This window comes from Diabrotica virgifera, chromosome 7 (genome assembly GCF_917563875.1).
Source record: "Diabrotica virgifera virgifera chromosome 7, PGI_DIABVI_V3a".
Classification (NCBI taxonomy): Eukaryota; Metazoa; Arthropoda; class Insecta; order Coleoptera; family Chrysomelidae; genus Diabrotica; species Diabrotica virgifera.
Window position 1 is genome coordinate 208,528,149 of NC_065449.1, and position 25,654 is coordinate 208,553,802.

The 25,654-nt window shown below is 32.9% G+C and overlaps 1 protein-coding gene across 1 annotated transcript in view; it reads left to right on the forward strand.

Annotated features, from left to right (window-relative positions):
• The window catches only part of LOC114329997 (ATP-binding cassette sub-family C member 4-like), a 131,833-nt gene that overhangs the window by 66,897 nt on the left and 39,282 nt on the right, over positions 1-25,654 (forward strand). The window contains exon 10 of the mRNA XM_028279290.2: positions 16,494-16,977. Coding sequence (XP_028135091.2) covers positions 16,494-16,977 — 484 coding nt within the window. The remainder of the gene's footprint in view (positions 1-16,493; positions 16,978-25,654) is intronic.

Below are 25,654 nucleotides of genomic sequence, written 5' to 3' on the forward strand. Positions count from 1 at the left end.
CACAACGTATTAAGTGGCGTTTCAACCCCCCTACAGCTGCATGGTGGGGTGGATTTTGGGAGCGATTAATAGGTATTGTGAAAGGACTTTTGCGAAAAGTTTTGGGTCGAGCGTCTCTCAATTATGAAGACTTATTGACATTGTTGTGTGATTGTGAGAGTATAGTCAACTCGCGGCCGTTGACGTATATTTCGGATGATCCTACTGAGTTAGCCGCGTTGACGCCAGGTATGTTTTTACGTGAGCAAGTCAGTTACGAGTTGCCGGATTGTGATTTGCTAGAGCAGAATTCTCTCACACGCAAAATACGCCGTTTGCAAGAGTTGAGAAATCATTTGCGAAAAAGATTTCGGGCTGAATATCTGGCTCAACTCAAAGCGGGAACGAAGAAGACGAAAGTGTCTAAAGTGTCTATCGGGGTCGGGGATGTCGTTTTAGTAGGCAATGACAACATCAAGCGTCTTCAGTGGCCTTTAGGAAAAGTTATTGAACTTTTACCCGGTAGAGATAATCAGGTGCGGTTAGTTCGTCTTGCGACGGCACAAGGCCAACTTCTGAGACCGTTGTAAAGGCTTTACCCAGTGGAAGTCGTGGAGGCAGTTACTGCTGGCGAGAATATCCAGGGTATTACCCTACGGGATGCGGCTCCAGAGACAGTGCCTCAAGAGAACGGTTGTCAGCTCCAGGATGAGGAAGAATCAAGTGAAATAAGTGCGGGAGTGACAAAAAGCAGAGCACTCGATTTAAATGAAAGATGTACGCGAAGTGGCCGGGTAGTTAAAACTCCTGTAAGATTCAAGTGACATTTTCTTGACTTGATTTTTTCATGACTGTTTGCTTTTTGATATTTTACTTTTCACTTTATTTGATATTTTGTTATAATTGTTCGTGACTCTGTATTTTTTGAGAAATTTTGTCAAATTCCCCAAGGTGGGAGAATGTCGAGTCATTATAAATATGGCAGTGTCCGTGTTTAAAAGATATTTCTACTTTATACATACGGAGGGCCATATGGCTTGTTTATCGTTATTTTAAGATGAAGGGATGGTTGGGCTTACTAGCCCACTTGAGATAAGAATATATTGCTGTTTTAAGGAATGTGTAGATATTGTAATATGTTTTAAAGTCAGTCGAGTTTGTAACATTCTTCGGATAACATCCAAATAAAAACTTTATTTTAAGCTACACTTGCGTATTTTTAATAGGGGTAATTTTCTGTAATCGAAAGTTATTTTCTATAATTTAATTTCGAACCAGGGATCTTTGCGTGAAGTAACTCGTGGACATCCCTACGTAACATTTTGGCGACCGTGACAGGACTAAATTATTTGTTTGGTTTTGTGTTCAAACAATAAAACTAGAGCAGAGGTATTTTTTAATAGCCTAGAAAATCTTTATGATCATTTTATCTGCTTCTATTTCTCAGAGGTATTTTACGTAGCCCAGCAGTTTGGAATACAATAGAATTATATTTATTTCACTACGTTTGTAAATTCTACTTCGATTTAAGATTACAAGCAAGTTTAATTACACCAAGTTTTTTGTTTGGTTTGTCTTCAAACAATAAAATTACAGCAGAGGGTACTTTTTAGCAGCCCAGACAATCTTTATGATTATTTTATCTGCTTCTATTTCTCCGAGGTACTTTAATGTAGCCCAGAAGTTTAGAATACAATAAAATGTATTTATTCAACTACTTTGTGCACATTTTGCCTAGATTTCATATTACGAGAGTAGTAAGTTTACTGCTTACATTAAATTTTTGTTTGGTTTGTCCTCAAACAATAAAACTAGAAAAGGGTACTTTTTTTAGTAGCCCAGAAAATCTTTATTTTGAGCTACTCCTATTTCGCAGAGTTACCTATAGTAGCCCAGAAGTTTAGAATAGAATAAAATATATTTAACTACTTTTTGCACATTCTGCATTGATTTTTATCGTCTACCTTGATATTACAAAGTTAGTAAGTGTACTTACAATAAATTTTTGTTTGGTTTTGTCAAAAATATTAAACAAAGATACAAAATCAGCTTTATTAAGTCATCTCGAAGTCACTACGAAGCCACAAAAGACCACTGGTTATCCAAAGACTGTACCACAAAGCCAAGCTGCTGTTTCCACTCAGCATCCATCAAGAGTTCTTTCAGAATCTAGCAACTTTAATCAGCAGCGTTTAAACTTCAATCCAACTTGAGCAGACCAAGATTTGGACAAAGTCAGTACTCAAATCACCCTCTACTAGCATTGAGATACAAACAATCGAACAGACAGCAGTACCAAAAGCAAATTAGAACCACCAGGATGTCATACTAAAGGTCAATAAAAATTAATAGGGTAATATGGCTAACTGTATTAAAATATGGAAAGGGATTACTTCAGATAAGAAAGTTTTAAGTTGGGTCTAAGGTTTTAATATTTTATTTAAAACAACGCGCTCTCAAGAGAGAGCACCAAAAGTTCTCATAGACCCAAACTGGTCGTATGACAAAAAAAAAATTACTTGAAAAGTAATTAAAAATTACTATTTCTCCTTCTTCACATACAAAAGGACAATTTATTTTTCGTAGTTTTTTGTGCCCAAAAAGGACGGAAATCAGAGATTTTGTTTTGAATTTAAAACAATTGAATTGCTTTATAGAAGCCAAATATTTTAAGCTGGAAGACTATAATAGGTCAGTCCTCAAGCTCATTTTCAAGGGTTATGGCAAAAATAGATTTAAAAGTTGTCTATTTTGCTATTCCTGTTCATTAAAATTCTAAAAAATATTTAAAATTTAAGTACAGAACTTTTTTATATTAATTAAACTGTTTACCGTTTGGTTTGAATAATATCTCGGCTTTTATGTTTACAAAAACTTTAAAACCAGCCCTAAATAATCTAATAACAGGAGGCTTTACTTTTGTCAATTTTTTAGAGGACCATTTACCAATTTCAAAATCATATTTAAAATGTAAAGAAAATATTGTTTAAACATTTTCTATGTTTTTTCTGCTTGGGATTTACTATAAATAAAAAAATGGAAAAGTATACTTTCACCCACACAAAATATAACTTTTCTTGGTTTTACGTTTGATTCGAACCTGATATATTTTGCACCTGCTGACAAAAAAAAATATCTAATAGTATTCAGAACATCAAAAATAAAAGTACATGTAAAATAAGATCATTTGCAGCCTTAATCGGTCAGTTTGTAACAGTTCGTCCATTTATGGAAGTTAAATATGGATAATTATACTAAAAAAAAAATATATAAATAAATAAAAAAGAAAAGTAACCTCTTTCTTAAACTAATAGTTATAACACTAAAATGACCATACCTAAATACTTAAAAACGATTACAATTGGTGGTTAAATAACATACCAATTAGTGAGCAAAATATAAAATAATCCAATTATGTACTTGAAATATTTTGCAATGCATATATCTTTTAGGATGGCGGGTATGCTGCATTGATAACAAAGCTCATGGTTTTTGGAGTCATGAACAACAACTACATATAAATGTACTTCAGTTACTAGCAGCATATAGTGGCTTGAAATCCTTTTTCAACGAATATAGGAATTGTAACATTTTGCTAGGAATAAATAACGCAACAGCTGTGTCTTGCATTAACAAGATGGGTAGTGTACAGTACTCAACATTTGCAGATAAGTTTAATAATTCTGTGAAAATAGGAATTTAAAAATTATTTTTGCATCTATAACAGTAAAAAAAATGCTTTTGCCTGACTCGGAATCAAGATCTTTAAAAATAGAAACAGAGTAGGTATTCTTTAAGTGATAATTGTGTTACTATAATTTTTGAGCAGCTTCTTATTCCAGAAATCGATATGTTTGCCACATATCCTAAAAAAAAAATGTGCAAGGTATGTAATTTTGAACCCTGACCCCGGATCACAGAAAGCCAATGCCTTAACTCTAGATTGGCATGGATTTAAATTTTATGTTTTTCAGCCTTGGTATACAACCTTTGACCACCACACCTTACACAACCAAAAAGATAATTATGGACCTGATAAAAATTTAATCTAGAATTTTTTTTTTGGGCTTTTATATCCAGGACATCCTTTGGGTTTCCATATTCTTGTCAGGCAAGCTTTTTAAGAAAAGGCATTCCTGAGGCTTCCATCCCATCTATTACAACAAATCACTAAACCTGTATGATACAGTTTTCAAGAGATGGTGACGGTTTAGTATAAAATAATAACCATTTTGCTTATGAATTATCAAATTTTAATTTTATTAAATCTATCGTAGAACAGGATTATAATTATAGCTCGTATAAACATTCACAGTGCTGCATTGGCGTTGATAAAAGATATCCTAGAAAATTATAAAAACATTTTTAAATTTTTTTACAAATGTATATATAACCTCAAACCTTAATTGCCCAAATATTAATTAACTTGGGACCCTCTACGAGTATTACTTTATTTAGAAACATTATTTCGTCTCACAAGCCTTTCCCTGAAAGATCTTACTTACAAACTTGTAATGTTGATTGCACTCACTTCAGTTCAGAGGTCGCAAACCCTGTACCTAATAAAAATTCAGAATATTTTCATGGATCAAGATAAAATTGACATTTTGATATAACATAGGATAAAGACTTCCCCAGAAAATAATAATAATAATAATAAATAAACAAATATCAACCTATTTAAAACAAAAAAAAAAACAGTTGAGAGTGTTTAGAGATTTCTAAAACATTCGTCCTCAATCGGAAGACAATTTGTTTATAACTAAAAACAAAAAAAAAGAGACGTATAAAGCAACATCTACCCAGGCGTTGAGTAGATGGGTATAACATTTTTTTAAATTAAAAATATAGACACTAATATTTTTAAAGTGTACAGTGTCAGACATGCATCTACCTCAGCGGGAGTTAGAACTGGATTATAGAAGATATTAGAGAGACGGCGAGATGGACAGAAAATTCTCAAGTATTCAATATTTTTTATAATAAACCTCTAGCAAAAGATTACGGACTCTTTGCAAAACCGTATTGTCTGGTGAGTCCATGTAATTGTATGTAATTGTAATTATATTACATGTGTAGGTTACTAATATTAGTAAGAACATTAATTTTCTTATTATGTTTATTTGTACCTGGTTGAAGGTACACATCTCAAATAATTAAAATATAAACATGAATCTTAATTAATAATTGCTCTAATATGTTAGTTAGGTATACATATGTATATATTTTGTGTAAAGTTTCTAAAAAAAAAAAAATTGCTAAGTACTATTCATTTTTGGATTGCAATGTACTTTTGTTTATTTATCGCACAATATTGTTTAATCTTTCAACAGCCTACCATAAGTACAAATGTTCGAAATGTTATGTGAAGGACAATTAATTGATTGGTTGACTTACCTGTTAAGGAGGGACAATCATAATTGTCCTATCTTACATTTCGAACATTTGTACGCTCCCCCCCTTTTTGATTCTTTTGAACCCACCCATGTCTTGTGCGATAAAAATAAAAAAAAAACAGTGATGCGCGGACGTCACTTGTCAAGAAGCTTAATAATCTTCTTTTTCTTCTTCTGCTTCTTTAAACTGTGATCAGCGGCCCGAAAAGACCACTACCATAAGTACAAATGTTCGAAATGTAAGATAGGACAATTATGATTGTCCCTCCTTAACAGGTAAGTCAACCAATCAATTAATTGTAACTATTTCCTGCGTAGGATCTGGCGGCCATTTTTATTTATAAACAATTAACTGTCAAAAAATGGCATTTCTCCCTTTTTTTTTCAAATCAATGGAAAACAGTGACCCTTATGATTTTTTTAGCACAAATATCTTTGAGATTACGGAAAAAGCTTTAAAATGACATATTACAAAGTTTGATATACTCATTTATTCTTAATATAATTGCGAAAAAAGTCGGAATTGCAAAAAAAAATATTTTCACAATAACTGTTGTAAAAATTAGTGTACAGGTTTGAAATTTTTGTCAAATGAGGGTTCTTTGGTGCTTAATATGTGATAAAGATTTCAGAGCGATTTTTTGAATTGTTTAAATTTTATTCGAATTGTTTATCTCAGAGAGCATTTTTTTTGCAATAACATAAGTCAAAAAACAATGACGTTAGAACCATTCCACAGGTGTCAAATGGAAGAGCATGAGCTATGTTTTTAACTTGGTTTAAAAAACCGAATAAAAAATGCATTTATTAGTAATAAATAATTATGCAAAAGTATCGTAAATCTTTTCTTATAAACTTTGGATAACTTTTTCCAAAAAAATTAACTTTTTTACCCCGTTTTAAGTGCACAACTACCAAGTGATGTTATTTATATCATAATCGATAAAAAATTGTAATAAATATATATAATTTCTTATATAACAAAATAAAAAGTTTATAAGGAAAGCTTTACGGTACTTTTGCATAATTATTTATTACTAATAAATGCATTTTTTATTCGCTTTTTTAAACCAAGTTTTAAACCAAAACATAGTTCATGCTCTTTCATTTGACACCTGTGGAATGGTTCTAACGACATTTTTTTCTGACTTATGTTATTGCAAAAAAAATGCTCTCTGGGATAAACAGTTTGAATAAAATTTAAACAATTGAATGAATCGCTTTGAAATTTTTATCACGTATTAAGCACTAAAGAACCCTTATGTGACAAGAATTTCAAAGCTGTACACTAATTTTTACAATAGATATTGCAAAATTAATTTTTTTTGCAATTCCGACATTTTTTCGCAATTATATTAACAATAAATGAGTATATCAAACTTTGTAATACGTGATTTTAAAGCTTTTTCCATAATCTCGAAGATATTTGTACTGAAAAAACCATAAGTTTCAGTGTTTTCCACTGATTTGAAAAAAAAGGTAAAAATGCCATTTTTTGACACTTAATTGTTTATAAATAAAAATGGCCGCCAGATCCTACGCAGGAAATAGTTACAATTTGCTCTTATAGGTATTACCTGTCGAAAAAACGCTTCAGTACCCTGGCTGCTCGAGTGTCATGGGAAAAACCTTATTACCCTGGACTATTTCTGCCTTCACCGCTTGAAACATTCGGCGAAGGGAGAAAGATTCCATATGATTGCTCGAGCCACTATGTAGATTTTAACCATCGCACGGTCGAAATTCTTATAATGTGAACGAGCCGTATCTGTTTATATTGAAAGAAATACAAAAGAAACAATAATTTTTTCAGATACTAAAAGTGCTATCTAAAAACTACATAACACCACCTGGGGGACAAAACAATCATATTAACCTAAGTAAAAGACTCATTATTGAGTAAATGGAAGCAGGATTTAATATAATCTTAGCTTGGATTCTAGGTCATACTGGAGTAAAGGGGAATACAGAAGCTGATAAATTGGCAAATATAGGCAAGACTTTAAATGTTCCTGCAGACATTAAAATAGATAAATTTGACTTTTTACCTTTTATTAAACAAAAAATTGTAAATGAGTTTAAAGTTGAATGGACAAAACAGTTTAAAACTAAAGGTAAGTGGTATCAACAATGTCAAAGTGATTTTTCTACAAACCCTTGGTTCCACAAATTCACATTTGTGGATCGAAGGCACTTGACCTCTCTTATTAGGATGCGAACGGGTCATTGCCTCACACCAGACCATTTGTTTAGAATTAATTGTAGTGATACTCCATTTTGTGAATGAGGACAAATAGGAAGAGTATAACTCATATATTACTTGAATGCCCAATTAACAAAACAAATCAATTTGACCTGTATCAGGAACTTGTTAATATAGGAAGTCCAACCCCCATTTCAATACAAAATCTCCTATTTAATATTAATGACCAAACCTTAAGAAAGATCAATCAATTTTTAACAATATTTCAAATTAAAATATGAAATAGTTATATGACAATCATATTACAATAGTGTTGCCCAAAATCGGTCTTGGTCTTGCAGTCTTGGTCTTGTTCTTGCGTTTTCGCAAGACCAAGACCAAGACCAAGACCGCCTAATTTTAGCAAGACCAAGGCCAAGACTTAGCATGCAAGACTTAAGCAAGAACAAGACTAAGCCTGCGAGACTCTTGCGTCTTGCAGTTAGAACTGAACGTCGTTTTAGGGAGTATATAGGAGAATAAAATATTTTGCACATCTTTAACAGCAGACGATTTCTTTGCTCTGAACTTAATTGTCCAGGTTTTTGGTACGAGTTTACCAATCAAACTGTGTTTTTAAATACATATTTTCTTAACATTCTGTTTTTTCATTCATTCGTTTATGCTGGATAATAAAAAACTTAGGTACTTTTTTAACTAGCCATGTTTTTCATCAATGCAGGGTGTTTTAAATAAGTATGGTAACCTTACAGGCTAATTCAGCACCAAAAATAATGGCAGTTTGATTCAGTGCCGGTGCTAGGGTATAAGGCGCCCGCCTGCAATACTAGCTAAGGCGCCCTTCGGTTTAATTAGGTACAGTCGAACCCGCTTATTGGAATAGCCTTCGTGCCAAGCAAAAGTATTCATATAACAGGGATATTCTAATAACCGATCATATGTGCATAGTAAAACCGTTTTGGGACCTCAAATTTTTATTCCTTAAACCGGGATATTCCTTTAACCGGTATTCTAATAAGCGGGTTCGACTGTATTTACCTATATTTAGATATTTTATCTTCTGGCAATGGTACAAAATGTAATTAGGATGTAAATATCTTATTTAATTCTTATTATCTAAAAAAATTATTTTCCGGATTAAAATTTTTAATTTTAAATTTGGATTTTAAATTTTAAAATCCATAGCATTTTGAAAATGAGTGTTTGTCACACACTACGCATACTGGAGCCGTGAATAAAATTCTATTGCATTGAAAAATTTTAAAGAAAATTATTTTTCTATGATTTTGTGTAACACCAGCAGAAAAAGGTGCTCATTTTGGCGCCCCATAAACAGGGTCGCCCGCCTGCAATTCATCCCTTGCAGGCCCGTTATCGCCGGCCCTGGTTTGATTTATAAACATAGGTATGTCCTATTAGAGGTAAAATTCAATAGCTACACTTTGTACTTGATGAGTTTTTCCATGAACACAATTGTTGGATATTGAGAAGTTAATGAATTTATCTCCATAAAGTATCATGACGTTGGGATTAAAAATGAAATAGGTAATGAATACAATGTTAATAAATAATTATTAAGTACATAAATAAGTTTATACAAAACAGTTGCCTCTATAGAAAATCACATGTGATAGAAACAGAAGTAATGTATCCAAGTAAAAAGTGTAATGTAGTAAAAATATCCACATACATTTTATACATACAAAGGTACCTATACAAAATTTTGCTGACTTACAACTACTAACGATCTATCAAAAATAACCGTCTATTCTTTAAAAAATGAACAATAAGTTTCGTTGTTTGAAAATAAATGCCATTATTTTCGGCGACAGTCACAAAAGTCGCCTGCCTAACCATAAAGTAGATAATGTTATTCATTATGTAAGCATAGGCTATCTGTTACAAAGAAATTTAAACCCATATTTTTTAATCAATCGCCGAACAGGTATATACAGTTTCAACAATACAATATATAACACACAAGTCGCCTGCTTGATCGCAAAATAGATTATGTAAAATATTTGCTACAAAGAAATAATATAAGCTCATTTCTTTAATCAATCGCCGAATAGATAATGAACACAAAAATAATAAACAGTTATGTTTAACAATGTATTGTTTGAAAGATCACTAAATAATATGTATTACTGATTCGGCACTCCAGATTGTAAGGAAAAATTCACTAAGGGCAATAAAAAGTTTTAATGAGTTTTACCTTGAAACCGAAATTCACAATCATGCACTTAGTGAAGTATACCATAAAATTATCTCAGCAATTAGAATAGAGCCCCAGTTGATTTCTACAGAGCTGGACAGTACCGTATTGAGTTCAAATTGATGAAAATGTCAAAATCTCAAAAAATTGCACTTTGTGAGTTTCACCTCTAATAGGAGGGTATGTCCGCAAATGCTTCGTTTCCGAAATAGGGGTATTAAAATTTTTCTTACAAACTGAGGATTTATTTATTGCTCTAAAACCGGTTGAGATATGCAAATGAAATTTGGTGAGTTTTATGAGGTAGTTATTGCGCATTTTTGACATACAATTAAGAATTTAATATTCACCATTGGCATGCATACGTAACATGACTCGTTTGTTTAGAATTACCCCTTAAAGTTTGCCATACTTATTTAAAAACACCCTGTATTAATGAAAAACATGGCTAGTTGATAAAATACCTAAATTTTTTGTTATACAACATAAGCGAATGAATCAAAAACAGAATGTTAAGAAAACATTAGACTATAGTTGGGTTTTAATTTCAGTATTTTATATGCTAGAATATTCCACAAAATGATACGAACTTTGAGAAAACCACAGTTTGATTGGTATACCCGGTATCCGGTATACAATGACACTTTACCTGTCTAGTAACAACATTTTTCCAGCGATATTGTTAAAGAATACGGCTATATAGCCTTATATATAAGGCTAACAAGTGAGATATTGAAGAGTAAGTTTCACTTTGCTTGTGAAGCAGCTGACGTGCCATAAAATCTGAAACCCATACTGGTCTGTCCAACAAAACGTAGTAGATAAAAATTAGAACTGGCATTAACATACTGTGCAGATCTGTCACCGAATTGAATGCTTTTCAAATCTCTGTTAGTGAATAGCAAATACACTAAAAAATGCATGTTTCTAATAAACTTTAGTTAGTTAGAATATGGGCACGGATCACTTACACCGTGAGTTCAAACCCCACCCGGTGTCAGATATTTATTAATTTGGTTGGTTTTTCCTATGGCTATGATATTCAATCTTAAAATGTACCTACTCTGTTACGTTGTTCTAAGATATGCAATATGCTAATGGGCAACTGCGAGACTTGCAAGACTCTTGCTGCAAGACCAAGACCAAGACCAAGACCGGGAGCGCAATACCAAGACCAAGACCAAGACCAGGTGTACTGGCGCAAGACCAAGACCAAGACTATCTAAGTCTCGTCTTGGTCTTGCATTTGGGTAACACTATATTACAATGTATTTAACGAAGGGAATATGGAAAAATCCAGAATCCAGACCCTTTGAAAAGAGGATTCCCTTTAAATTGCAGTCTAAATACGAGAACTGGCCAAGTACCTAAGAGGTGGAGGCCAAAAAACTAAAGGAAGAAGAAGTATACAATTGGTGTAGAATGTAAACATATAACCCCATGACGTCACGACGCGTTTTGGGGTGGTTGGTATAAGTTGAATTTTTAGTCGTCTTAAAGGGCCAAACGAAAGACAAACAAAACTTTTTTATCTTTAAAAAATCCACAAGGAAAAAGTTTTCCTGTAGTTGGCTGTATACCATGTAATGCAAAAAACAGTAAAATCCGTTTTAAAATGTATATTTAAGGGATTTAATCCCTTTTTAGGGATTTAAAATATACCTTTTATAAAGGATTTTACTGTTTTTTTTTTATCTTTACAGGATCTAAATTATATAGGTTCTAAATTATGTTCTGTTGTGATTTATACCATTTTTTTCGAATGTAAAATTTTATGCAAGTTTCCTTTTCTTGCTATTTCTATCCTTGTCCTTATTTCTGTTATTTGACCATTATTGACCAACTGTTTGTTTTTTTAGTAGATAGTAAAGTTGTTCATCAAAGCTTGCCATAATCACGGTGTCATCTGCGTATCTTATGTGGTTAATAGATCTTTCGTTAATTATTATTCCTTCACTTTGAGATAGTTATGCTTCTTCAAAAACGGTTTCACTATATACATTAAATAGTAATGGAGACAAAATACATCCCTGCCTAACACCTTTCCTGATTTCAATTTCTGGACTGGGTTTGTTATCTATTACAATTTGTGCTCTTTGATTCTAGTAAAGGTTTGTTATTATTCTTAAGTCCCTTTTGTCTATGTAAATGTAAGTCGACTCTCTTGGAAACCTCCAAACACGTGAACACATATAAAAGCAGATAAATAGAAAAATAGCCAAAATAAAGAATATACCAAAAGAAAACAGAATTATCAACGAAATTAGTGCGACAAATAAAACTTGATTTTAGAAGAAGTTAGAGAGCCTCTAAAAATATATACAATATTGGCAAAAAATCAATGGATACAGAAAATCCTAGAGCCGATGGAATTTCGACGGAAACATAAACATAAAAAACATTAACAAATACCGCGAAATCAATAAACTCATAAAAAGAAAAATTAAGAAAGCCAACAACACTTTCAACCTCCACAAGAACTTAAATATACCTACGAAATTAAAAAATTGAAAAATGCTTAAAAACGCAGACGGAAAAGTTTGTGATCACGAATAATAATGTTAACAATGATAGAGATACTTCAGTGACCTTATTGATGATTCTCGAGAAAATGCTACACATATACGTACGACCTGTGACAAACAGTTAGACAGAGGTCCCAGTATTCGCGGTGTGCAAGTAATTGGAAGGGATACGAGAAACCATCGTGCGCGAATAGCGGACGATAGCGGACGATTGCAAATATTGCAACTTTCTTAAGTCATTCATATTGTCAATTGAAATTGTCAAATTGACGTTCATTCCATATCTACTGTCATTGCAGAAGAAAAATTATATGTTGCTTCACAATATTGATATGATATGCAATTATTATTGTATAAAGGTAAATTTAATTAATTGTATTTTGCTTGCAGTACTGCATTTTAATAACTAATTTTATTTACTACATACAATTGTTTACGTTTTAATAACATAACCTGAATCTTATTTTTTCTTCTTATTATTTTTTTGGACTACGGCCTTGACAATTATCCAGTAACCAGAACTAATATAATTGGCCAATATAATTAAAAGTGCGAATAAAGTTGCAGAGCGTAGAAACCAGGTGTCGCTTTGCCGAACTTACACGGTCCCAATACTGAAATCAGAAGTCAGAAAAGCAATGCAGTAAGCCAAAAATAATAAAGCATATGTACCAGATCAAATACCTGCTGAGCTATTTAAACTTTTGAACGAGGAAAACATTACCTACTTAAGCAATTTCCTTAACAGCGGTTACTACATAACTGGGTCAAGTCACTGTTTATAACGTTACCAAAGAAAAGCAGGCGCACCAAATCCAGCGACTTTAAACTAATCGGATTAAAATGGTCTAGAAACTAGAGAGGCGCTATTTTGTATGCACGTTCTCTTACAAAAATGTGAGTTCCGAGAGATCGTTTATGTTTGTTTCATTCGAGAAGGTATTTGACCGAGTACAACACGATCTACTTTTGGATTGTCTGCGGGCAGCAGGACTTGACCCCTACGATATAAGACAGCTATAATACTTATGTTAGTATCACGTAGCCTCTCTCCAAATTGGATATAATCGTACTGAAAATATATATATATTTTCAAAAAGCCTTTTTACTACATAGTGGTGTAAGGCGACAATACATTACATTATGTTACATTATAATACAATACAAAAACAACTTAATCTTAAATTTACATAACTGTTAACTGCCATACATTTATATTATGTACACATTTGACCCATTCCTTCTTATTTCTATCTAGCTAGCGTCCTTGCTTCTATCGACGTTGTTCCCCTTTTCTCGATTATTTTGCCTAGTGTTCTATCTCATGTTTGTCGTGTTCTACCTTTCTTCTTTCTTCTTTGCGTTTTTGCCTGCCAAATTTCTTTCACCGGTTTTGTCTGATCCATTCTCTGAAGATGACCCCACCAACTGAGTTACCTTCTCTCTATAAATTCTAACGTTGACTCGATTTCCAAATCTTCTCTTATTTGAGTGCTCCGTAGTCTATCTCTTTTGGTAACTCCTCGAACTCGTCTAAGGTATTTCATTTCTACTGCCTATATTTTACTCTTTTGTCGTTCTGTTAGTACCCATGACTCGCAACCAAAGGTTAATACAGCTCTATATATGGACTTAAACACATTAATTTTTGTTTTTCGTGTTATTTCTTTTTTATTTATGAATTTATTGCTCATTGCATGGCATAGGTTCATTGTTTTTTGAATTCTATTATTAATTTCTGTTTCCTGTCTTCCGTTGTCTTCTAATTCTACTCCTAAGTATTGGAATGTTCGTGCTTGTTCTATATTTACTTCTTCTATTTTTATGTTTATCTTTTCTTCTTCTTCCTTGTCCCCCATGACCATAACTTTTGTTATGGTTATTTTTATTAATTGTCATTCCATATTTTTTTAGTGTTTCATTCCATATTTCTATATTTCTTTGTAGTTGTTTCTCATTTTCGGCCAATATGACGACGTCATCGGCGAATGCTCCTTCTGAAATGTCTACTCTTCTTAAATTTCTATAACCCACATGCATTTTTTTCACTTTTACTTTACATTCTTTAATTATCTCATCCATGTAAATTATAAACAGTGTTGGACTTAATCCTCCTCCTTGTCTCAGTCCCTCGTTCGTAGTAAATGGTTTTGATGTTCTGTTTTGGCTGATTATATAATTTACGTTGTTGTTGTAAATGTTTTTAATTACCGTTATCATTTTGTTACTTATACCTCTCTTCTCTAATATTTCCCATAATTTTTGCCTTGGGACCGTGTCAAAAGCCTTTTCAAGATCTACAGTGTGTCCAACGTATGGGGTGCCCAAGAGCAAAAACTTATTTTCAATTTTAGCGAAAAATGTCATTCCTGATAAAAAGCTTTGCTTGTTCTAAAACCTCATAAAATGAACTAAAATTCAAGTTTTTCAAATCCTCCTTATTTTTATAGCCAATTTTATGTAAATCCCTATAAATGTTTGCACTAAGTTCGAAATAAGTGGTGGTGGAGGCAAAAAATAAAGGAGGCCAAGGCTCAATTTGGGCTGTAGTGCCGTAGAAGAAGAAGAAGTTCGAAATTGTAACAATAACAACTTGGGAGAACAACCCTTTCGCTTCTCTGGATTATGAAGCCAGACTTTGTCGTTCTCCTTGAATCATCAAATTATTTATTAATTAAATAATTATTAATCCAATAGTTTTAATAATGAAATTTATCACAAGATAAATTATTTATTGAACGCTTAACATTGTCGAAAAAATTGACAATTCGCAAATTATTTATCGGAGTTGACAGTTACTAAGCTACATTGTGGCTTGGCAACACTAGATTATTGTTAGGATTTCGAACTTAGTGCAAAAATGTGTAGGGATTTAAATAAAATTGGCTACAAAATTAAGCAGGATTTGAAAAACTTGAATTTTATTTCGTTTTATGGGGTTTTAGGACAAGCAAAATTTTTTATCAAGAATGACCTTTTTCGCTAAAATTGAAAATAAAAAAGTTTTTCCTCTTGGGCACCCCAGCCGAGAACACACTGTATGTAAGCCATATACATTTGTTTCTCCTGTTGATGATATTTTTCCATTATTTGCTTGATTGTAAATATATGATCCTGGGTGCTTCTGCCTTTTCTGAAACCGCTTTGTGATTCCTCTAGTGTGCTGTCAATTTTTCCGATTATTTTTTTGTTCAGTATTTTTTCGTATATTTTCATGGCAGTTCTTAACAGTGTTATTCCTCTGTAATTGTTGCAATCTGTTCTATCGCCCTTTTTATAAATCGGCACTATCTGTGCCTTCTGCCAGTCCATCGGTATAATCTGTTCTTCTCTCCAAACTGCATTAAATATTTTTAATAATAGCTCTGTTGCATTTTGTCCCATTTTTTATCATTTCACTGGTTATTCTATCATACCTTGGTGCTTTTCCGTTTTTCATTTCTGCAATAGCTTCTTGCAGTTCTATTATCTATTCTTATACTTCTATTCTTAGGTTCGCTACATTGTTTTCTTCTTGATAGCAGTGAGTTTGTAACATCTCTTGGAAATATTCTCTCCATCTGTTCATTATTTCATTTTCTTCTGTAAGCATTTCGCCAGTTTTATTCTTTATGTTTTCTAATTCTTGAATTTTTTCTTTTCTCATTGATTTTAATACTCCATAGAACAGTTTTTGATTCTCTTTAATATTTGTTTCCATATTTTCTCCAAATTCTGTCCATTTGTCCTTCTTTGCCTTTGTAACCAGTTCTTTTACTAGTCTCCTGTGTTTTTTATATTCTTCATAGTTATCTGGTGTTTTGTTTTGTAAGTATATTTTCCAAGCATTTTCCTTTCTTTTAACTTGTTGTTTTATTTCTTCATTCCACCGTACAGTTTGCTTTCTTTTATTGCTCTTTTTACTTGTTCCACATACTTCGGTCGCTGTATTTAGTATTATCTCTTTGAAGTAGTTCCATAGTTGTTCAACGTTTTGACCCTCTCTATTTTCTTTAGTATTTTCTAGTTTTTGATTTATGATCATCTGTTACTTCTCAGTATTCTCTGTCGTACTGAAAAACTACCCATAAAAGTGAAGTACAACAGGGTTCTGTTTTGGTACCCAACAACAACAACCCATCTACAACAATTAAGACTCTGTGTATTCTTTATTAATAAATATATCTTTGTTTCAGGACCTCTCAAGAAGCAATACGGCACGAAAATGGAACAATAGTTGAATCAACATCTCCAACTGTAGAAATAATTCCATTACATGGAGACAACTTCAGTTATTCCTATAATTATAATTACAGTTACATACCAGAGAATAACACAAACTCATTCAATAACACGAAATCATTCAATATCAATGATATATTTGATACTGTTAACGTCGATGGCCAGTTGAAAAAAATAATCAAAACGAATTGGGCGTTGTACTTCTACAGTGGTCTAATAGGACTGGCTATCGTTTTTACGCTAACTAGGTCACTGCTGTTCTTTAAGGGTTGCATGATGGCTTCAGTTAACTTACACAGCAGTATGTTCCATATGTTACTTAAGGCTCCGATGAGGTTTTTTGATACGAATCCCAGCGGAAGGATCCTCAATAGATTTTCCAAAGACATGGGTGCTATAGATGAACTTTTACCTATGGGTTTCTTAGATACGATGCAGGTATTTATAACTTTAATTTTTTTTTATTATAGGTTATTCACTACATGCAATCAATAAATAACAAAAATTATAAGCATGTTAGTTGTTTGTTCAAAGCGGTGTAAGTATAAATTTGGATTTGTTAACAAAGAATCCACTAGCTTCTTAAATTACTGAACTGTGCCCTGAAAGGGTAAGTAGTTCACTGCACTTCACTGCACGACACTTCACTTCACTGCTGCTTAGAACCTATGTGGTAGCTCCAGTGGTTTGTGCCTCCTCAGTCTCCGAGTCTGCTCACTATTATCCAGCAGGTTTAGTGCAAGATTATTAGGGTGGTTTTCTAACTTTACCAAATAGCGGCTGCTGTATTCACTCACTGTCTCCTTTACTGTGGCTACTTGAAGATCGTCTCTGATTTCTCTGTTAGGTATAAACCAAGGTGCATTTGTTATGGTCCGTAGTACCTTCGACTGGAAGCGTTCCAATATATCTATGTTTGAGTTTGCAACCGTACCCCAGGGCCACTTTATCCATTAGGCAATATAGGCAGTCGCCTAGGGCGGCAAATTATGAGAGGGCGGCAAAAATACTGTACAAAAAAATAATTGTATACAAAAATGAAAATCGAATAACAATTAAGTACACCATCAATGTAATAGAAGTGGGTATTCATTTCTAGAGAACAAATTGCATTTTATTAACACTATTCATTCAAAAAGGACGGAAGTCGTAAATTTAGCGATTATTAGGCCGCCGGCAGCACCACAAAGGCGGCGGGCTATAGGATCAATTCAAAACGGCAATTTTTTAGGTTGTTTAGACTCATAACAGAATTTGATCCTGTTTACGCGAGCACCTTACTAAATTTGGAAATATTGGTCAAGGGAACTGTAATTATCTGTCAAACACTATATGCGAGGAACTAATAAGTAGTTTTGATGGGAAGAAAAGTAAGAAGAAAGATTTTTGGCGAATTAAATCAAGAAAAATACTATTTTATAATAGTTGATTCCACACCAGACGTGTCTCATGTTGATCAGCTAGCATTTTTAGTTCACTATGTTTCTGGTGATGGTATCCCGACTGAAAGATTTATTAAATATATTCCATCTGAAGGTCACAAATCTGCTGCTTTGGAATCAACAGTGATTTCGGCTTTAGAGGAATGTACCATTGATTTAAGCGATTGTCACGACCAGTCATACGATAACGCATCCAATATGTCTGGTAAATATTCAGGACTGCAGTCCAGAATAAAAATCACAATAAACTTACTGAGTACGTACCTAGCTCTGGACATTAGGATCTTTAGCAGCAGAATCCTGCCTGAACGCCACTTCCTTTTTCATTTTTTTACAAGAATTATATACATTTTTCTCGGCTTCCACATATAGATGGAAAATTTTGACTGACAACTTAAAATCACCTGTTGTTAAATCTCTTAGTGAAACTAGATGGTCCGCAAGGGTGGACGCAACTAAAGCGTTATACACTGGCTTCAGCGAAATAAAAAATGCGCTTTTTAATATCTCTAACGACGAATGTCAAGCTGCAGCTGTAAAAGATCAAGCACTTTCTATATTTGAAAAAAATGGACACTTTTGAAATGGCTTTATTAGGTGCCATTTAGCAATATATTTTAGAAAGAGTGAACCTATCCAATAAGTATGTCCTGCAATGGATCTGAGTTCTGTCGTTAAAGAGTATGAAGCTCTTTTAAATTACTTTACGTCAATCAGAAATAATTTTGCCATCAAGGAAGAGGAAGCCAAAAAATTGTGCCTAAATAAAACATATAAAGAAATAAGGAAAAGAAACAGAAAAATTCAATTTGACGGGGGAACCGATGATGAACTAAACTTTTCAGCTAGTGATAAGATGAAAATCCACACATTCTATATTATAATCGACATTCTGATAAGAGACCTGAATAGACATCTGGAATCGTATTGACTTATTTATCAACGTTTTCGTGTTATAACAGATTTGCCTAAATTAAACAATGAAGAAATGACTAAGAAGCTGAAAATCTGATACAAATTTATAAAGATGACCTAGATACATCATTCATACATGAATGCATTCATTTAAGGGGTCATTTGGATTCCACAATAAAATCACCAATTGACATATCTAAATATTTAAAGAAGAGTGGATTGAAAGATATTTTCCCTAATTTTGACATTGCTTTGCGCATTTATTTGTGCATCCCAGTTACCAACGTGTCCGCTGAAGAATTAAAAATAACTTCTGATCAAGTATGACGCAAGAACGTCTTAACAATTTGTCGATTTTGTCCGTAGAAAGTGACGTAACAAAGGCGATAAATTATGACAACATTATAGATGATTTTACCAAAGAAAAATCAAGAAAGAAATTTCTGATGTGACTGAACTGGAGTGACAATTTTTTCTGTTATAAGTATATAAACATCGTAGTTTAAATCTATTTTTAGTGTATTCTTAGTTAAATAAAAAATTCTTCTTGCAATTTTCTTTTCGCAAAAATGGTACATGATTGAAGGGCGGCTACTAGAGAATTGCCTAGGGCGTCAATTGACCTAAATGCGGCCCTGCCGTACCCCATAGTTGTACACCATATGTCCATATTGGTTTTAATAGTATGGTATAGTTAGACCCAAACCCAGACATCCAAAGTGAAAGTTATCCTCCAACACCAAATTGTTCTATATGGTCCACATAATGTTCAGAAAAAAGTCACACCATTTTGAGCGTCGGGTTTGGGGGGAGAGGGGGGAGAAATCTGCAAATTCGTAGTTTTTTACGTTTTTCGTCAATATTTCTAAAACTAAGCGGTTTAGCATGAACAACCTTTGACAAAATGAACGGTTTAAAAAGTTACAGAGGTAGTATAGTATAATTGGTCCAAAAAAAGGCCTAACCCAGACATCCAAAGTAAAAGTTTTCCTTCAACACCAAATTGTTCTATATGGTCCACATATTGTTTAGTAAAAAGTTACACCATTTTGAGCGTCCGGTTTGGGGGGGAGATGGGGGAGAAGTTGGTAAATTAGTAGTTTTTTTTACGTTTTTCGTCAATATTTCTAAAACTATGCTTTAGCGTAAGGAATTTTCTATAGAAAAATGTTCTACATAAAATTTAAAACAAAAAAGGTTCACAGATAATTGTTATAGAATCAATGGTTCCAGAGTTACGGAGGGTGAAAAGTGGAGGTTTTCGATACTTTTTATATTTACCGATTTCTCCCCCCTCTCCCCCCCAAACCCGACGCTCAAAATGGTGTGACTTTCTTCTGAACATTATGTGGACCATATAGAACCATTTGGTGTTGGAGAACTTTCACTTTGGATGTCTGGGTTTTTGGTATAGCTATATCATAAATATTGCCCAAAAAACATAAAAAGTATCGAAAACCTTGACTTTTCACCCTCCGTAACTCTGGAACCGTTGATTTTATAACAATTATGTATAAAACATTTTTTGTTTTAAATTTCATGTAAAATATTTTTAGAAAGATTATGCATAGGTCCTTTTTTATTTCAAATTTAATGTAGAACAATTTTGTATAGAAGGTTGTTCATGCTAAACCTCATAGTTTTAGAAATATTGGCGAAAAACTTAAAAAACTACGAATTTACCGATTTCTCCCCCCTCTCCCCCCCAAACCCGACGCTCAAAATGGTATGACTTTTTTCTGGACATTGTGTGGACCATATAAAACAATTTGGTGTTGAAGGATAACTTTCACTTTGGATGTCTGGGTTATGCCATCTTTTGGATCAACTATACTATACTATTAAGGCTACTTTATACACCAATAATTTGTTTTTTAAACTAAGCTTTGACTGTCTTCCCAATAGCCAGTAGTATTTGCTGAGTTTCAAGCCAATTTGTTTTCGTTTGTTAAAAATGTGCTTTCTCCAGGTCAGTCCTTTTTCCAAGTGCATCCCTAAATACTTTTAATTTTTAATTTTTAATTAATCTTTATTTTTTTTACACGTATCTATCCTGCAAAACTAAATTCATTCTGTTCCCATGACAGTGAGTAAATAAAGCTTGTAGTGCAATAGTTTTAACTTTTGCCTGGAGACCGTTCAATTCACCAGACATCACGGCAGCGCCATCATAAGCTTGCCCCAGTTTGGGGGGGGGGGCGTTCTTTAAAACACCAAAAACATATTCTGCCTTATTGCTTTTACTCACGTCTGTAAAACCTAAAAACCTCTCATAAATATTACCACGTAACGCGTATCGGACAACAGTTGATAATTATTATAAATGACATGATAATCAGAAGTTTCATCTACTTCTAGCGAAAAGCAAATGGTTTTCTGAATCTCAGATCCAATAACGTTATTCAAAATGTAACTAACTGATTATATTAGTTCATTCCGTACTGTTTTAGACATGCCGCTAAATATCTTAGTATCAGAAAGTAAATTAGAAAATCCAAATCGTATTTCTTAAACAATTTTATTAGTTATCTATAATTATATGATATAACGATTATACGATATTATATATCTATAAATAAATGATAATTCCTGACAACCTAAAAAAATGACAATATCAATTAAACGACGTAAAACGTCATGAATATTTTTTACAATTTTTGCCGATGCTTCCAAATGAAACCGGCAGATTTAAATGTGCCGTACCTGCCGCTTAATGCCTACGGAGAATTGCTTATCGACTTATTTTTCGTTGAGTTTTACATGTAAATCGTCAAGCTACGGATGAGCTGGGGTCGGCTAGCCGAACAGTCAGATGAATTGCTCGGATCATTCATTTTTTGAAAAGTCTCTTATGCGCAGGAATCACTTAACGCTCGGATTGGTCGAATCCTTTTAAAAACCATGAATAAAATTTAGTCTGTATATCTGACAGTTTTTTTTTATTTCATAGATACAAAAAATGACATAAACTCTGATTAAATTGAATATTAAAAAAATCTATAATATCTATAAATGTGTGGGTCGGCACTGCCGACCCTGCCGACTCTGATCGGCCGCCACTGTGGACGTCCCCCGCCACCATATTCCTCTATGGTTCCTCCGCCTATTTAACTTTCGCGGCTTAACTCAGATTTGTTGTAATCTAGAGAAGACCTGATACCTTCATCAAGAAAATTAGATAACCCAGAATAACACATAAGTGTGCAAGACAGAGCCATATTTTCTTGAAGAAAGCTTGCTCCTCGTTATATGGATTTTCTTCAGGACTTCAGAATCTGATGTTACAACCGAACCAGCTATTTCCAATAGAAACGATTTGTGGTTCCAATAGGAACCACAAACTATGGTGTTGTGGTACGAATTTACTTAAAATAACGTTTTCCCAGGTAGGTCCACTATCAAATGTCCACTAAGGTCTCCAAATTTGACACCGTTGGATTTTTTTACAGGGATATTCGAAGAGAAAAATTTATCAAAGTCGACTGAATAATGTAGAAAAGTTGAAAAAGCGCATGAGAACGAAAATTGCTAAATAATTTCTGAAGTCATCGAAAACGTTAGGAAAGGATTCAATACCCGTCTTTCTCATTTAATCTTTGTTAAGGGTTGTCAATTTCAACGTTTCTTATAGTTTAATTTTATTTTACTAAACATTTAGTTAAGTTAATTGTACTAATAAACCAAGAGATTTGGTTAACCCTGTAGAAATAAACATTCAAATAATTATCTCACAATAAAACACTGAAAAACGTTTGTTTTCTATACTTCCACAAAATTTATTACAACTATGTTATTACTACAGCTGTTTCGGCAAAGTGCCTTTCTCAAGTGATATATTTTACAATGTGTTTGCCTTTTTAAGTCTTTAACTGAAGAGATTGAGGAGTGGGGAGCTGTTTGTCTCGAGTTGGTCATTCAGAATTATATCTGTATTTTTCAATTCATTAATTTCCATTCATTCTAATAGTGATAGCTTAAGGCCTTTATTTTGAATATGTAGAATTTAAATCTCTTCATTGAAAGAATGATTATGATTTAGAAGGTGAAGTGCGTATGTAGAAGTGTCTGTTTTTCTATTGTTGAAAGCCCTTTTGTGTTCTGCTATCCGTTTGTCAAAAGTTCTGCCAGTTTGACCGATGTAAGTTTTCGGACAGTCACCACAAGTTAGTTTGTACACACCACTCTGTAGTTGCTCTCTCTTTCGGCTTTTATTGTTTTTAATATGTTTGCTTAAGTTGTTGTTAGTTCTGAAAGCTGGTGTTATTCCTTTCTTTTTTATAAATCTGGCTATTTTTGTTGTTATTTTGCCAGTATATGTGAGAGAGCAGAAGGTACTGAGTTCTCTCTGTGGTGGTGGATACACTAATTTCAAGGCTTTCTTATGGAGTTTTTGGTTTAAAATGTTGTTAACTGTTTGTTCGTTATAGCCATTGTTTACTGCTATTTGTCTAATGATATTTAGTTCTGTCTCGAAGTTATTTTTGAAGTTATACTTCTTTACCGGCGATAGAGGGTGATTTTTTTATATGTTAAAACCTATCAGCCCGGCGCATGCGCATTATAACTTTGTTCTGATTGGATGTTCAAATGACATGTCAAAAATTATCCGATATGGCAGCTGTGGTTTGAAGGTAAAGGTAAAGGTAAACAAATGTATAATATATTAGTTTTATTGTTGTGAGGACAGAAACAAAAAAGTTTATAATATTGTAGTGACTTTTAAATAGTTTTTAAAAGCAACAGGTACGTAATAATTGTTAATGTATCATGGGTATAAACCTACCTATTTGATCTGCCAAAATACATAGTATGTAATACTTTTATTTATATAATTTGATTACCATCAAAATTTCTATCAATATTCACCTAATATATTGTTTTTTTACTCTATGTTTTGTTGTATTTTTTCAATTCTAAATCATTTCAATTCAAAATTAAAATAATTTGATCAATTTTCAAAATATCAAAATATCACAAGTTTAATCCGTTTAGTTAGTCGATCTTCGTAAATAATGACACATAGTGTCCGTGGCTAAGCGGAGAAGGCGAATGAATTCCAATACCAACCGCTCTTATCAGCGCTGGTTCGAGTCCCAATAGAAACTTTCTTTTTTGTTTTTTTTTAATACATTTTATGATTGTAAGTATATTTATTATATAATTGTATTTTCAGAAAATACGTATTTAGTTAAAAAAAATTTTCGACAATTAATGTTCAGACATCATTTGTGGCTTGTTTAATGTGTTTGTGTGTGTTTTATTCTTTTATTATTTTAATTTTTGGCACTGTTCTAATAAAAATGTTTGAGAAGTAGTAAGTATAAATTAGTTTAATATTTAAACAGAATATAAATAAAAAGTATATTAATTTCGTTTAAATCATATAATAGAAGTATAACTTCTTACGTGCGTACAAAGTACACACACATTCTTTTTTTGTCATAGGAATTTCTGTCAGTCTATGTATCATGCTATGGTAGGCTGCTAATTTGTGTTGTGTAGGATGGGATGATGAATTGTGTATAGTTGTGTCAGTATGGGTAGGTTTATGATATACAGAGAACTCATGTTTGTTGTGTAGTCTGGTAATCGTTACATCTAGAAAGTTTATGGAATTATTCTGTTCTGTTTCTATTGTGAACTCAATATTACTATGAAGTGAATTAATGTATGATAGAAATTAGTCAATTTGTCTGTTAGTTCCTGTAAAGCAGACATTAATTCACAGCAGACATCTATCATACATTAATTCACTTCATAGTAATATTGAGTTCACAATAGAAACAGAACAGAATAATTCCATAAACTTTCTAGATGTAACGATTACCAGACTACACAACAAACATGAGATCTCCGTATATCATAAACCTACCCATACTGACACAACTATACACAATCCATCATCCCATCCTACACAACACAAATTAGCAGCCTACCATAGCATGATACATAGACTGACAGAAATTCCTATGACAAAAAATAACTTCGAGACAGAACTAAATATCATTAGACAAATAGCAGTAAACAATGGCTATAACGAACAAACAGTTAACAACATTTTAAACCAAAAACTCCATAAGAAAGCCTTGAAATTAGTGTATCCACCACCACAGAAAGAACCCAGTACCTTCTGCTCTCTCACATATACTGGCAAAATAACAACAAAAATAGCCAGATACATAAAAAAGAAAGGAATAACACCAGCTTTCAGAACTAACAACTTAAGCAAACATATTAAAAACAATAAAAGCCGAAAGAGAAAGCAACTACAGAGTGGTGTGTACAAACTAACTTGTGGTGACTGTCCGAAAACTTACATCGGTCAAACTGGTAGAACTTTTGACAAACGGATAGCGGAACATAAAAGGGCTTTCAACAATAGAAAAACAGACACTTCTACATACGCACTTCACCTTCTAGATCATAATCATTCTTTCAATGAAGAGTTTCAAATTCTACATATTCAAAATAAAGGCCTTAAGCTATCACTTTTAGATTCAATGGAAATTAATAAATTGAAAAATACAGATATAATTCTGAATGACTAACTCGAGACAAACAGCTCCCCACTCCTCAACCTCTTCAGTTAAAGACTTAAAAAGGCAAACACATTGTAAAATATATCACTTGAGAAAGGCACTTTGCCGAAACAGCTGTAGTAATAACATAGTTGTAATAAATTTTGTGGAAGTATAGAAAACAAACGTTTTTCAGTGTTTTATTGTGAGATAAAATGAACTTCCATTAAGTAACGGTCG